General features: G+C 46.7%; 8 protein-coding genes across 8 annotated transcripts; 2 read left to right on the top strand and 6 right to left on the bottom strand.

The window, feature by feature from the left end:
- Nucleotides 1-392: 392 nt before the first annotated feature.
- F5891DRAFT_1248444 (uncharacterized protein) lies at nucleotides 393-1,306 on the top strand (the record flags this gene model as incomplete). The annotated part of the gene is made up of 6 exons (XM_041369858.1): nucleotides 393-490; nucleotides 543-636; nucleotides 689-798; nucleotides 858-920; nucleotides 972-1,138; nucleotides 1,185-1,306. 6 exons carry the CDS (start codon nucleotides 393-395, stop codon nucleotides 1,304-1,306), a joined length of 654 nt encoding a protein of 217 aa, XP_041221667.1.
- A 379-nt stretch (nucleotides 1,307-1,685) lies between these two features.
- On the top strand, nucleotides 1,686-1,916 carry F5891DRAFT_921189 (uncharacterized protein; the record flags this gene model as incomplete). The annotated part of the gene is made up of 2 exons (XM_041373786.1): nucleotides 1,686-1,774; nucleotides 1,817-1,916. Coding segments are annotated over 2 exons (189 nt in total), but the record flags the coding sequence as incomplete, so codon positions are not given.
- Nucleotides 1,917-3,131: 1,215 nt separating this feature from the next.
- On the bottom strand, nucleotides 3,132-3,968 carry F5891DRAFT_1248443 (SNF2 family N-terminal domain-containing protein; the record flags this gene model as incomplete). Its single annotated transcript, XM_041369857.1, has 3 exons — nucleotides 3,132-3,324; nucleotides 3,386-3,824; nucleotides 3,878-3,968. Coding segments are annotated over 3 exons (723 nt in total), but the record flags the coding sequence as incomplete, so codon positions are not given.
- A 1,928-nt stretch (nucleotides 3,969-5,896) lies between these two features.
- F5891DRAFT_1248431 (uncharacterized protein) lies at nucleotides 5,897-6,659 on the bottom strand (the record flags this gene model as incomplete). The annotated part of the gene is made up of 3 exons (XM_041369856.1): nucleotides 5,897-6,225; nucleotides 6,272-6,531; nucleotides 6,597-6,659. Coding segments are annotated over 3 exons (618 nt in total), but the record flags the coding sequence as incomplete, so codon positions are not given.
- Nucleotides 6,660-6,818: 159 nt separating this feature from the next.
- F5891DRAFT_894409 (uncharacterized protein) lies at nucleotides 6,819-7,073 on the bottom strand (the record flags this gene model as incomplete). Its single annotated transcript, XM_041373346.1, has 1 exon — nucleotides 6,819-7,073. A coding segment is annotated over one exon (255 nt), but the record flags the coding sequence as incomplete, so codon positions are not given.
- Nucleotides 7,074-7,087: 14 nt separating this feature from the next.
- F5891DRAFT_959233 (uncharacterized protein) lies at nucleotides 7,088-7,593 on the bottom strand (the record flags this gene model as incomplete). Its single annotated transcript, XM_041375637.1, has 2 exons — nucleotides 7,088-7,276; nucleotides 7,348-7,593. Coding segments are annotated over 2 exons (435 nt in total), but the record flags the coding sequence as incomplete, so codon positions are not given.
- A 623-nt stretch (nucleotides 7,594-8,216) lies between these two features.
- On the bottom strand, nucleotides 8,217-10,757 carry F5891DRAFT_1150968 (long-chain-fatty-acid-CoA ligase; the record flags this gene model as incomplete). Its single annotated transcript, XM_041365136.1, has 14 exons — nucleotides 8,217-8,456; nucleotides 8,510-8,613; nucleotides 8,668-8,874; nucleotides 8,925-9,036; nucleotides 9,094-9,372; nucleotides 9,421-9,536; nucleotides 9,589-9,610; nucleotides 9,661-9,740; nucleotides 9,792-9,979; nucleotides 10,035-10,041; nucleotides 10,094-10,177; nucleotides 10,228-10,500; nucleotides 10,573-10,587; nucleotides 10,643-10,757. 14 exons carry the CDS (start codon nucleotides 10,755-10,757, stop codon nucleotides 8,217-8,219), a joined length of 1,842 nt encoding a protein of 613 aa, XP_041221661.1.
- Nucleotides 10,758-10,785: 28 nt separating this feature from the next.
- On the bottom strand, nucleotides 10,786-11,547 carry F5891DRAFT_1193527 (uncharacterized protein; the record flags this gene model as incomplete). The annotated part of the gene is made up of 1 exon (XM_041367762.1): nucleotides 10,786-11,547. The coding sequence occupies one exon, from the start codon at nucleotides 11,545-11,547 to the stop codon at nucleotides 10,786-10,788; it is 762 nt and encodes a 253-aa protein (XP_041221660.1).
- Nucleotides 11,548-11,638: the final 91 nt, after the last annotated feature.

Below are 11,638 nucleotides of genomic sequence, written 5' to 3'. Positions count from 1 at the left end.
AGGTTCTGTTATCACACTGGTGTCAGCCTATAATACATATATCAGAGTTATATCACCCTTGTAAAATCATATCTCATGTTGTATATGTGTGACACCATGATAAAGATATCTAAAATTAAAGCTAGACATATAATAATGTTTTCTGTTTGTCACATGCATCTAGTCATAACAGATTCAGGTCAATTTCCTGATGACAACATGTTCTATATCATTAAACAATTTCGTACAACGTGTCAAACTCCTACTCAGCAACCTGAGAACGCTTCTAGGGAGAACTACATATGTTCAATCACTCTTTTGTTTATTAGCCTTCAGTTAACTCAGATTGGTGTACAATGTATCACATGAATTGTGGGCAACCGTGAGATGACGAGCTCGACAGCTCGACCACAATGGTAGTGATGGGATCACCTAGCCTTCCAACCTGCAACAGCAACAGCCGCCAGTTTGACGGCAACACTCACATGCCAAGTCTGTTGTTTCTCCACAGGTTAGTTGCTCAGTCTAACTTCTTTGCCGATTTGACCAGTCTTTTGCCCTAGGTTCTCAATTCCTGACAGTGCACTCACGAGATATGACTCATATCCTGAACGAATGCTTCTCGATGTGAAACCAGACCACCTCATAGAAAAGATGGTTTGCTTGCACCATCTGTTGACCACAATTAAACTGATCTTCTTTCTTGCAGAATCGCAATCCATCTCTCCTCCAATATCAACCACTGTCGCGCTGCAACGATTCTTCTTTCATGAATGCCAGAGCACTCCTTGCTAATACCCTATCTCCAGGTAGATGGCTGTAGGTCGCTTTTCAGTTATCAATGTTTCATTCTATTGATGACGAACCTTCTTGCTCAGTATGAACACTCTGACCTTGTTGACTTCAAGAACTTCATTGGATTGCTCACTCACAAGCTTCAGGTGAGGACTGCGCTAACTCATGCATTCATAACTGACTAAATGCCAACACAGCAAGGTTTTTGATGTTCTGGATGCCCTCATCAGACCTACCTTCCCAACCAGCCTGTTGCAGGTACTCATGAGTCACGACAGCGTCAAACATGCAGGAACCAAGCATGTCTATCCAATGTCAACCAATGTCATGCCCTCCAATCTTCACCACAGCTTTATCTCTGATTGTAAGTTTTCATCTGACTATTGTGACCTCATCTCAAATTTTTGTAGGCAATAAACCCACTTTTGGTCCCTTGTTGATCAGCATGAGTCGATTGGCAGAAGATATTTCAGACTCAAGTTACCAGAAATCTACTTTCGCATTTCTTACTCACTGTGTTCAGGACAGATGATAGTTGTATGTTTGTACACAGGTACTTTGATTCAATCTTAAGTTGGGTTAGGGCTAGTGCTACTGGTATGTCCTTTTGTGTAAGTGTTATGCTTACCTGAACATTCTCAGAGTCCATCAATTCATGTAGTCTAATTTATTTTATCTTAATTAAAAATCTGGCTCGAGCTGACTTGAAGACCATTAATATGGTTCCGTTGACTAGACCGAGCCATCAATTACATAAGCTATAACTAGGTACGTGGCTTGGCTAACTATAGCTCCGCTCATAGCTAAAGCCGGGCATGAACCGGAACTGCGGCAACACTACTCACTAGTAGCTGTATGCCCTCTCAGATATCTCCTCTCTCCCAACAGGACGCTCACAGATCCCGCATGTAGTCGAAGAAGGCATTGAAATGCTTCGCAGTGTCTTCCCAGGCACGACAATTATAGTTGTTTTGAATATTATTGATCGCAAAGGTGGTGAGTAATATACTACAAATTTTGCAGCTGAATGATGGGCCTTCAGTCAAAAGTACAAGACCTCTTGGGGCCAGCACCCCTGCGAAGTTCTGGGCATTACTTCAACATACACCGTATTTGCCCACCTCGATGTCACGTCTACAGCCATGTCTAGTTACCATCAGTGAATTGATGAGTCCGTGATATTGTACCTGTGGTAACTATAGAAGGATATAATTCTGCTCCTAGTAAATATGGCAATATATACTGTGATAAATCTGAGTTGCTGGTACATAGTCATTCATGTCTGCAAATCTAGATTATCGCGAGCAGTTTATGAGAAGGTTGTGATGTCGTAGTGTGATGGCCGGCAAGAGATGGTAGCGTAAGTATGTCCCCCTTGTCGAGCATTCTCATTCTTCAATATTTATGTCATAAATTATATGACTATTCAAGGCTTTCTCTCGGAAAGCGGTGTTCGCATTGGTCAGCAAAACTAAATTAGCACGCGAGTTTATGACAATGTTGTGACATTGTGCCATCACTGCCTGTGAGGACTAATAGCGTCCAGTTCGTATGCTTTGTGAGTGTTGCCATGAGACCTGTAGAGATGCTTTTCCTAAATATCTATATATTCCATAAGAAATCTTTGTTTTTCATACATACACCCCAGATCTAAACTTACAAGGTACATCAATGACGGAGTTGAAGTATAGCAGCATCATTAGCATACAAGTCACGGTAGCGTAGTGGCCACAAATTGAGAGCCCATTCTCCCTTTGTCTTATGTATGGTCTCGGTTCTATGGCTATATAAAGCATTCTGATGGAAAGTTGGTTTTACAATGACTGCCGAATTTAATGGGCCGTGTGACTCAAAAACGAGGTTGAGGTGCAGCGACGTCGGAGCAGACGGGCCAAAGGTTCGAGGTAGTAGTTTTGAACCTGTGCATGTGAATTCGAACCTCCGCTTTCCTCTATACAGCCAAGCATCACAATGTAACGGCCGGTAGCAGAATTATACGTTGACCAAGAGCACATTCAAGTCCGTTCAATGACTGCAGCCAGTAATGTACACTCTGAAATGTTTGATACTTTTACATATATCCTATCTTTGAAAACAGAAATACTATGAATCATACATAAGACCTGCGAGTTTCAAAAGTGTCTTAGTAAAACCGATGATTTCTAGCGCTCGTGCATGACGCGCCTCTCCAAATTCCTGCAAAATGGTATCATCCACATCGAGATTCTCTGCAGACACTTGAATGTACTTCGTGACAGCCTCTGCGATGGCGGAATGGGTTCTGAAACGTGTCGACCAGACCAGCTGATCGACTTTGACAGGTCTTGGGTTAAGAGACGGATCTGATGATATACACGCTAGCCCGTTGAAAAGAATTTGGGAAGGATACGCGACAAGAGCTCGAGTTTGCCGGCCGACCTTATCAATTTATCATCGATAAGTCCGGTGGGATTGACCTTGTCCTCGACACTCTCGAACAAAAACGGGTGTTGACAAATCTTGCGCAACTGCATAAGCTCATTGCTCAAACCCCTCCCACCTCTAGATTTGCTATAAAATAAAGAAATCAGCACTATGGCCCACCGTTCCGCCGAAAGCAAAAACAATGTACCCCTTCGCGTCCTTTCCATTGGCGATCATCTTGTGCTTCTTCATCTGCCTATACAGCTGACTCTGCAGGGCACTCATGCGGACTTTGATCACCTTCTCCATTTTATCTGGAAGTTCGCTCTCCACGTCTTTCTTCAACCTTCTCAACAAGAATGGCCGCAACACTTTATGCAACCGCCGGATGATGAGCAGTGCTTCTTCTTCATTCAACTCGATCTTGTCCCCTGTACCCGAGTTCGCGAACGGCGTATTGAACCATTTATCAAATGATTTGACAGAGTTGAAGATCTTGGGAAGGACGAAATTAAGGAGGGCCCAAAGTTCAGGAAGGTTGTTCTGCAGGGGGGTACCAGTGAGAATGAGGCGGTAGTGGGAATGATAGTATTGCGTGAGCGTCTGCGCAAGCTTCGACTGGGTGTTCTTCATGCGATGTCCCTCATCTGACACCAAAGATGAGCACCCAAGAATCGACAAAATGCCCAAACCCACTCACCGATGATCATGTGAACCCATTTGAGCTTGCTGAGAATAGGCCAGTCCTTGATGATGTACTCGTATGTAGTGAGCAAAACCTGGAACTGGCCCGTATGTGTCAATTAAGTTCTGGATGTACTCTTTCGGTGGAGCACGGGGTGGCTCTCCGTTCTTTGCAGGTATGGCACAACCTACACGAAAGATGGATTTCGTAGTTTTGAGCCAATACGTTATTGGCTAGGCGTGGGCCTTCTGGGTCAGAGAACCCTATGCCGGCGATAGTACGGATCTAAAAATGATCATCAGATATTCCACTAAGCTAAGTTGGGAGGAGGCATTGAGGTCTCACAATTGAGCGGGCACCATCTATGCCGATAACATCAATGGGCCTTCTTACGAACGCAAAAGGTAGCTTACCTCAATGGTTGCAGAGTGTATGGTGATCGCCCTCGATGCATTCAGTCCTTCGCCTACAGCATCCACGATGAGGAAGTCATGGCACCTGTGGTGGACGAGAGAAAGGGCAGCTGTGAGACCTGCGGGGCCTGCACCAAAAATAAGCATGGTCGTGTTCTCGGGGAGAGACATTGTCTGTTTGGAGGATTTTGAAAATGATGGTAAGTACGAGTGAGAAGATGGCTCTGCACCTGTTATTTAAGGCCACCAATACCAGGTTATCTTAACCGGTAGTTCGTAAGGATGACTTGCTATCCCGCACGGACTGCAACTGTCGGAGAATGTGTGGTCAGTGATCAAGCTGGACTCGGAGTGACTGAACTTTTGTCCGATCCTGGTGGACTTGGCGATTCGATTTCTATCCAGTCAGAACCATTTACGACGCATGTGTTGGCCCGGAGGTGGAGCATCATCTTGGCATATGACATGGATCATGCCAATTGCAAAGTTCTCGTCCGTTTCGGAGGCTTCCAAGTGTGGCGTCAGTGAGAAATGGGCTGAATTGAACGTCAGCGACAGTCCGAGAAGGAAATAAGTTACCACTGTGACTGTAAGGGTGTGACGGTCACGATACTCTCAAAACATCAAGTTTACCTTGTGTAAAAGACGTCCTACGATATCATGATCAAGATAAACATATCAGTACGAGTGACACGATACAACCTAAGTCCAGCGTATGCAGTAAGTACCAGTTTTTGGTCATCGATCGTTGCTGAACGATATTAGCGGCATGCGCGACAGATTCAACGCTCTGACTCACCAGGAATCTGTCTGGAAAGAGAGCGAAGGTTGAGGTCTTCAAAGCCAGAACTGGAGATCGCGGGTGATACGGAGGTGCCATTAGGATGTTGGGGGCAATTGAGGGGAAAGTTCAAGGCGTGGTGCAAGATGTGAGTTAGGGACACCAGGTGAGACGTGCGATGAATCACCAACTTACCGATCCACGCCAATATATTCTAGATGTCCCATTTTCATTCTTCGAAAGTTTACCGCTCGATACCTAGACCTGTGTTCCAAAGGATGGATTAGTAATGAGAGATACGACGAGATTAGTTGAGAGCAATTTATATCACCCCAATGTCAATCGCACATCCTATAGCCTGTATACGTACGACTTGAACAAGTATCTCAAATCACGTATCGCAGCTTCCAAGGACTTTCGCGGTCAAACACCAAGCTTTACGAATAAATTTTGCCAACCTCCCTTACACGATTGTTGTGAACTAGGGACATATCGACGGCAGCAAACATGATAGATGTACCTTTGATAACGAGCACATCTTGATCAATCAAGGCTTGTGGACCACATTATCTGCAGTCTCAGCTTGCAAAAGTAATCTTTCGGTCGCCGAGACCATTAGACGTGAAACGCAGGAGCGTAAAAGGGTCGCGAAGCAGTGACTTTTTGGGAAAGCTAGCCGAGGTCTAGAAGATCAGCCGGCAACGCTCATGGCCTCTGACCCATCCGCAACCAATTATATATCAAAGGACTTACAGAACATGGTGAGTGGTTTCCAGTACGAGGCATATTGCGTGGTCCTGTACTGAAGGACCCGGAAAAGCTGAAACGTCATAAGCAAACGAGTCAATGACATCTTCACCCAAAACCAGTAGATTCACTTTGACGGCGTATCGTAATCATCCAAATTGTAACCTCCAAGTGGTCCGTTCTTCCGTCTGAAGATGAAGTGCTCTTCGGCTACGATCACGATGAAGAAAGCCGTCCAGTAACTGAGAATACTCAGGAAATTAGAAAGGATGGCGTTGAAGTGTTCGCGGCCTATGACGCCTGCTACAGTATATGCGATGAAAGCGATGAAAACCCAGAAGAAGCGCGGGATGATGGCGAATGGGTGTCCGAGGGCTTGTATTGACAGGCCAGTGGAGTAGGTATTTGGGATATTATTGGCGCTATTCTTGAATTAGTATATACAAGAAGGTGTTGAACCATTCTTACACGACAGAAAGTGCGAGAAGGACCAGGACGAATTGGCCAAAGTGACCCCAAGGGGAGAGAACTTGCGCGATTAGGCCACCTGTCGAACCGTCTGCGTATGCCAAGATGTATGCCGGATCTGTGATTGTCATAAGGGCTGCGCCAAGGATCTGGACAAAGCAGATAGGGATGAACAAGCCGAAGAATGTAAGCAGGAATACACGCATGGGTGGCGTATCAGCCGGCAGTCGGCAATTATAGTCTGCAGCGACTAGAGCCCACTGGTGGAAAGGTTTTCAGTATTTAGCCCCTGTTGTGATATAAGAAAGATGATGAGTGGACTCACCCCTGTAAATGAGCCGAATACGATTCCCCCAAAGCTGAGAATATCTGCTGAGAGAGCACGCCCTCACCAACGATAATGATGCCAACGACGAGCGGAAGGGTGCCAGGATTGATATTGGCGAGTGTCTGACCCCCAAGAATGACCGCTGTTGTGGAAAAGCCGAGCCTAGGTACGATCAGTGAGATAATGTGCATGTAAACGAGGATCGCCGTACTGAGTGAGGATGTTGAGGACCGAATAAATGGTGCCACCAATGTATCCTGAACTGAAAGTTCCCATCATCCACTTATTCTCGTGACGCGCAGCAAGGTGGCCTTCGATGAGGAGGAGAATTGATAACGGGAGAGCTGCCCAGGTGACGTAGTACTCCCAATCGTTCTTCTGGAGGACCAACCATATGAACTGCACGGAGAAGCCGACCCAAAAGAAAATGTCGAACTTGACAAGACATTCGAAGATCTGATATGTGGCATACATTTTCTGTAGACAGCTTAGCAACGTGAAAATGCACAAGGCAATGATGAAGTACTAACCCAGTCCACTGCAGCAGCATCTCCACGAAGGCCAAGAGTGGTTTCTGGAGCAAGGTAATCTGGCGTACCAGCAAACTTCTGCTCCCCCGGGGGTGTGTGACCACGCGAGTATAAGCCAAGCCGGTGGTCAGTCGATGTGAGTGATGGCTGCATATAGATTCGGAACCAGATTCGCTTGCGTCATCTGTGGAAAGTTGATAAGGCGAAATTCGTGGCACCGGATGTGTTACCTGGTTAAAATATGAACCTCCATCAATCATTTCGGTTGAAAGTAAGGGTGATGAAAGAAAGCCGGAGTCAATTGAAAGTGGTCGCGAACGTGAATCATATCTTGTGCGATGTCGCATACCCATGTCCATGGGTTCGCGCGTTTGACGACCAAGGAGACCAATCCTACTCAAACGGAAATCAGTGAGCTTCAAGTGACTGTGCTGGTCGATGAGAAGGTTGCTAGGCTTCAAGTCACTGCAAAAATGATAAGCATGCGGCTTCCGCACATTTTGTAGAACTTACCAGTGAACAATGCCACGCTGGTGGAAATACTCAAGCCCCAGTGCAGCTTCAGCAATGTATTGCTTCGTCCACTCTTCGGGAAGTGAGCCCAAAGACTTGATAGCAAGAGCGGCACATTCGCCACCATTCAGATACTCCATAACCAGATAAAGTTTTCCTTGCTCTGGAATGTGAAGTACAATTTCGAAACGAAGGGCGATTCGGCCTGCTTCATAAGAATCATGCGCTCCACCTTGACATTCATGATATCGGCCTTTTTCAGAACCTTGATAGCGTGAGAGTCTCCAGTCGCCTTCTTCTTCGCAAAGAAGACAGATCCAAAAGTTCCTTTGCTGATAGGCTTGACGATGACAAAGTCTTTGATAGAAGTCGAAGTTGATCGTGATAAAGGGGCTGCAGACGATTGGCGGGGAGATAGAGGGACATTTGATACTAAAGGACTAAATGTGGGATTCACCGTAGAATGACGGCGATGCCCGTGTCGTGTAGCAGTGGGCGCATCTCGAGGGAATATGCTGGGTGACAGGGGCGGGGTGACCAAAAGCCGTGGTTCCAGAAGGTTGCTGGCCGATCATCATGTTCTAACGGTAGTACTCCCTGGTAGACTGTTGTTGAGGTTCATGTATGGAGGCTGATCATTGGGAGATGGTGATGCCGAGGCCAGAGTCACTGGGTCTGGGATGAGCACAGCCAGCAGGTACGATTGCAATGAATCGCCATGGACAAAGATCTGCTGCACAAGTGGGCATGCGATGTACATGTTCTCGATTTTCTCGAGAGCGACATATTCGCCTTGTGCAAGTTTCATAATATTCTGTGTAATAAATGCAATGAAGTCAAGGCAATGGTGAATGAGAGGAAACTTACTTTAACACGGTCGACGATCTTGAATCGGCCTTGCGGGTCGACCTCGGCAACATCGCCGGTGTGAATCCACCCGTCTTGCAAGGTGTCCCGGGTGTTTTTCTCGTCTGTCGCAATGCTGAGCATTTAACACCAATACACGTGTCCGCACACGACTTCACCTTTATAATATCTTGTGAAACAATTGGGACCACGGACACAAAGTTCGCCTCGAGGATTGGGCTTGTCCTCGACCGTGTAATTCATAGAAGGCACATCGACCAATTTCAATTCGTTCACGGGCTGAGGAGGACCAATGGTTCCTCCACAATTGAAGTCCGCCTTGAATGTATGCGTGCAGACACCACAGTTCTCAGTCATTCCGTAACCTAATCCATCTGTCAGCTGATAATTAACAATCAAAGATGAGTGATCGTACCTTCTGTAATTTCGCAGAAGAGTGCGATCTTCAGGAAATCGATGACCTTGGCACTGATAGGTGCAGAGCCCGTGCTGACAAGTAGCAGGTTTCCGCCGAGCACAGCACGAATCTTTGAATAATATATCAGGTTGTAACTAGGAATGTGAGACGGTTGATGAGAACATACCTTCCAGAAGACAAGGGCATCCCAGAATGCGTGGGTACTGACACCTGTGGCATGATACTGGTCGAGTTTTGCGCGCACAGCTGCCCGGAAGAGAGCGCCCTTCAGTCCAGGGACATTGCCAGCAGCCATGGCAGACTGATAGACTCGATTCAATACACAAGGTACAGCAGGGAAGAAGTGAGGCTTCAGCATCTGCACATCTTCAAGGAGACGTAAGTTATCGCCAGTGGAAAACCCGATACATCCACCGATGGCCAAGGTTGTGAGTTCGACCACACGCTGCAAGGAGGTCAGCATATAGAAGACGAGGTGACCAAGCCAACGAACCTCATAAATATGAGCCAACGGCAAGTAAGAGAGAACGCTAGTATTTGGAGAATATTCCATACCAAACATGTTGGAATATGCGGACGATGCAAGGTTTCCGTGAGTAAGTACCACACCTAATGAGCAAGAATTCAAGTGTCAGAAGGAAAGAGAATGGATGTCTCACACCTTTGGGTTGGCTAGTCGTGCCCTGAAATACCTGGTTGATGATGCTTAAAATGTAATATGAAAGCCACGTACTGAAGTATAGCATAGGGATGCGACTGTGTCGGGCAAAATGGGAATTGGCGGCATCAAGTGCTCTTCACCATACTTTTCAACTACGGAGCATGTAAATAGCAGTAAGGTAGAAATCAGGGTGAAATACTCACATTCCGAGAATTCTTTGACCTGCACACCGACGGTCTCTCCCCAAGCCACCAAGGCTTTGCGAGCATCTTGACTCAAATTGTTGAAGGACACGATCATTTTCATGGCTGCAACCTTGGGAGCTATTTTCAATAGCGCAGGTATGTGATCGACCATAGTGAAAATGATACTAAGATGCGCATGATTGATACTAAACAATCACGAATGTTGAGGGGTTTAAATGAGATAGCGGCAACATCACATACATATATTCTGTGGCGAAGTCATCAGCACGATAGGAAATGGCCCAAGATAATCAACTTGCCTACAGAATCCTTGCCAAGGGTATCGTAAAGACCAACCCCGACTTTGTTGTAAGCATGTAAAGCGAGTTCAACAAGTTGCCACTCTGTGGTGATCGGTCAGAACTGAACTTGGAGTGATAAATGACATGGATACCTGGCCTATTCACTGACCATATACCAACGGTTTGAAGGTCCTCACCCTGCAGTTCACCTTGTGAGAATAACCTGTGGAGAGCACTACCGATGCGATGCCTGCGACCATCCACCTGTTTGTACGTCTGCCACACATAAGGGCCGAATTTGAGCGGATTGGTTGACACTAACGGACGGTGACCAAGGAGTTTAGAGTCCGGATTGATGTTGTAACCGTTGTCGAAAACATCAGGAAGTGTTGGTAGGACGCTGACGTCTACAAGACCATATAATGCTGAAGTGTCATGAAATGAAATGAGCAATTAAAAAACATGTGAAGCTCAATCCTGTACTAGATAGGACTCACCATTCCGATAGTGGGCTTTGAAAAGCTTCGAAGTTAATGAAACGTCCGCTGACGAATACGTGGGACGTACCGGTTTGACCAGGACGTTTGGTGCCAGGAACAGCGATGGACTGAATGCTGTAGTCGAACTTGGAGGCGCGACTAGCATTTGGGGTAGCGATCGATATAGGAGACGTGGAAGCCATAATGATAGGCTCGGAGGACAGTAGCTCTTCAAATTGATTGGCGATCGTCGTCAACCGGTGCCTCTACGTCTTCAGCAAGCTGAGAGAGAGCAGCATCCTCAACAGGTGGCCGACACCATGTACGGATCTGGGACATCTTCCGCTCCGATCCTGGCGAAAGTAACCGCTGATGCCCAATTGGCTCCTTTGGCCCCTCCTCTAGAGAAGGCATGGAAATCTCAGAAGCAATCAGGAGAATCCCGTCAAGCGATTCCAATAACCTGCGCTGTGTCTTCTTCATGCTCAACCTCTGCATGTAATCCCACCAGAACAACTGCAAAGGACCAGGGATGCTCGGCGAACTTGAGTGCGTGAAAATGGGGACTCCTCTGTACTCGGGGGGCGAAGCTGGGGAAGGGGTATCCATGGCAACCACACTGTCTCGAATCGTGTTCTTGAGCTCGCCAATAGACTCGTTGCACTCAACAATCTCAGCTTCAAGCCGGTGCAATTCAACGCAGGTCTTGCTATGCTTCTCGATGTACCACTGCGGGATTTGACACTCGCGTATCCGACACAATATGGGCTCCGTAGAAATCAGCTGCGCGAAGGGAAAGGGCGTCACTCGTTCGAGTCCAGAGCGGTTGGCAAACAGTTCTTTCAAGGGCTCCTCAACAATGGGTTCATCTCCAATATCACCGGATTCCAGGACAATGGAGGGCGAAGGACAATCCCATCTTGGGGAACCTACCGGCTTGGCAACACACATCATGTGAGACGATTGTGCACCCTCACGGTCAATCATGAGCATGTCTTTGCCATATATTGGTAAAGAATACCAGATTCAAGTATCATGGTCGCCCTCTGGCTCGACTTGAAGTCCGAAGCGCACCTCTACAGTA

This window comes from Suillus fuscotomentosus (assembly GCF_016647785.1).
Source record: "Suillus fuscotomentosus strain FC203 chromosome Unknown F5891scaffold_59, whole genome shotgun sequence".
Lineage (NCBI taxonomy): Eukaryota > Fungi > Basidiomycota > Agaricomycetes > Boletales > Suillaceae > Suillus > Suillus fuscotomentosus.
This window is presented reverse-complemented; position numbering and strand designations above follow the sequence as displayed.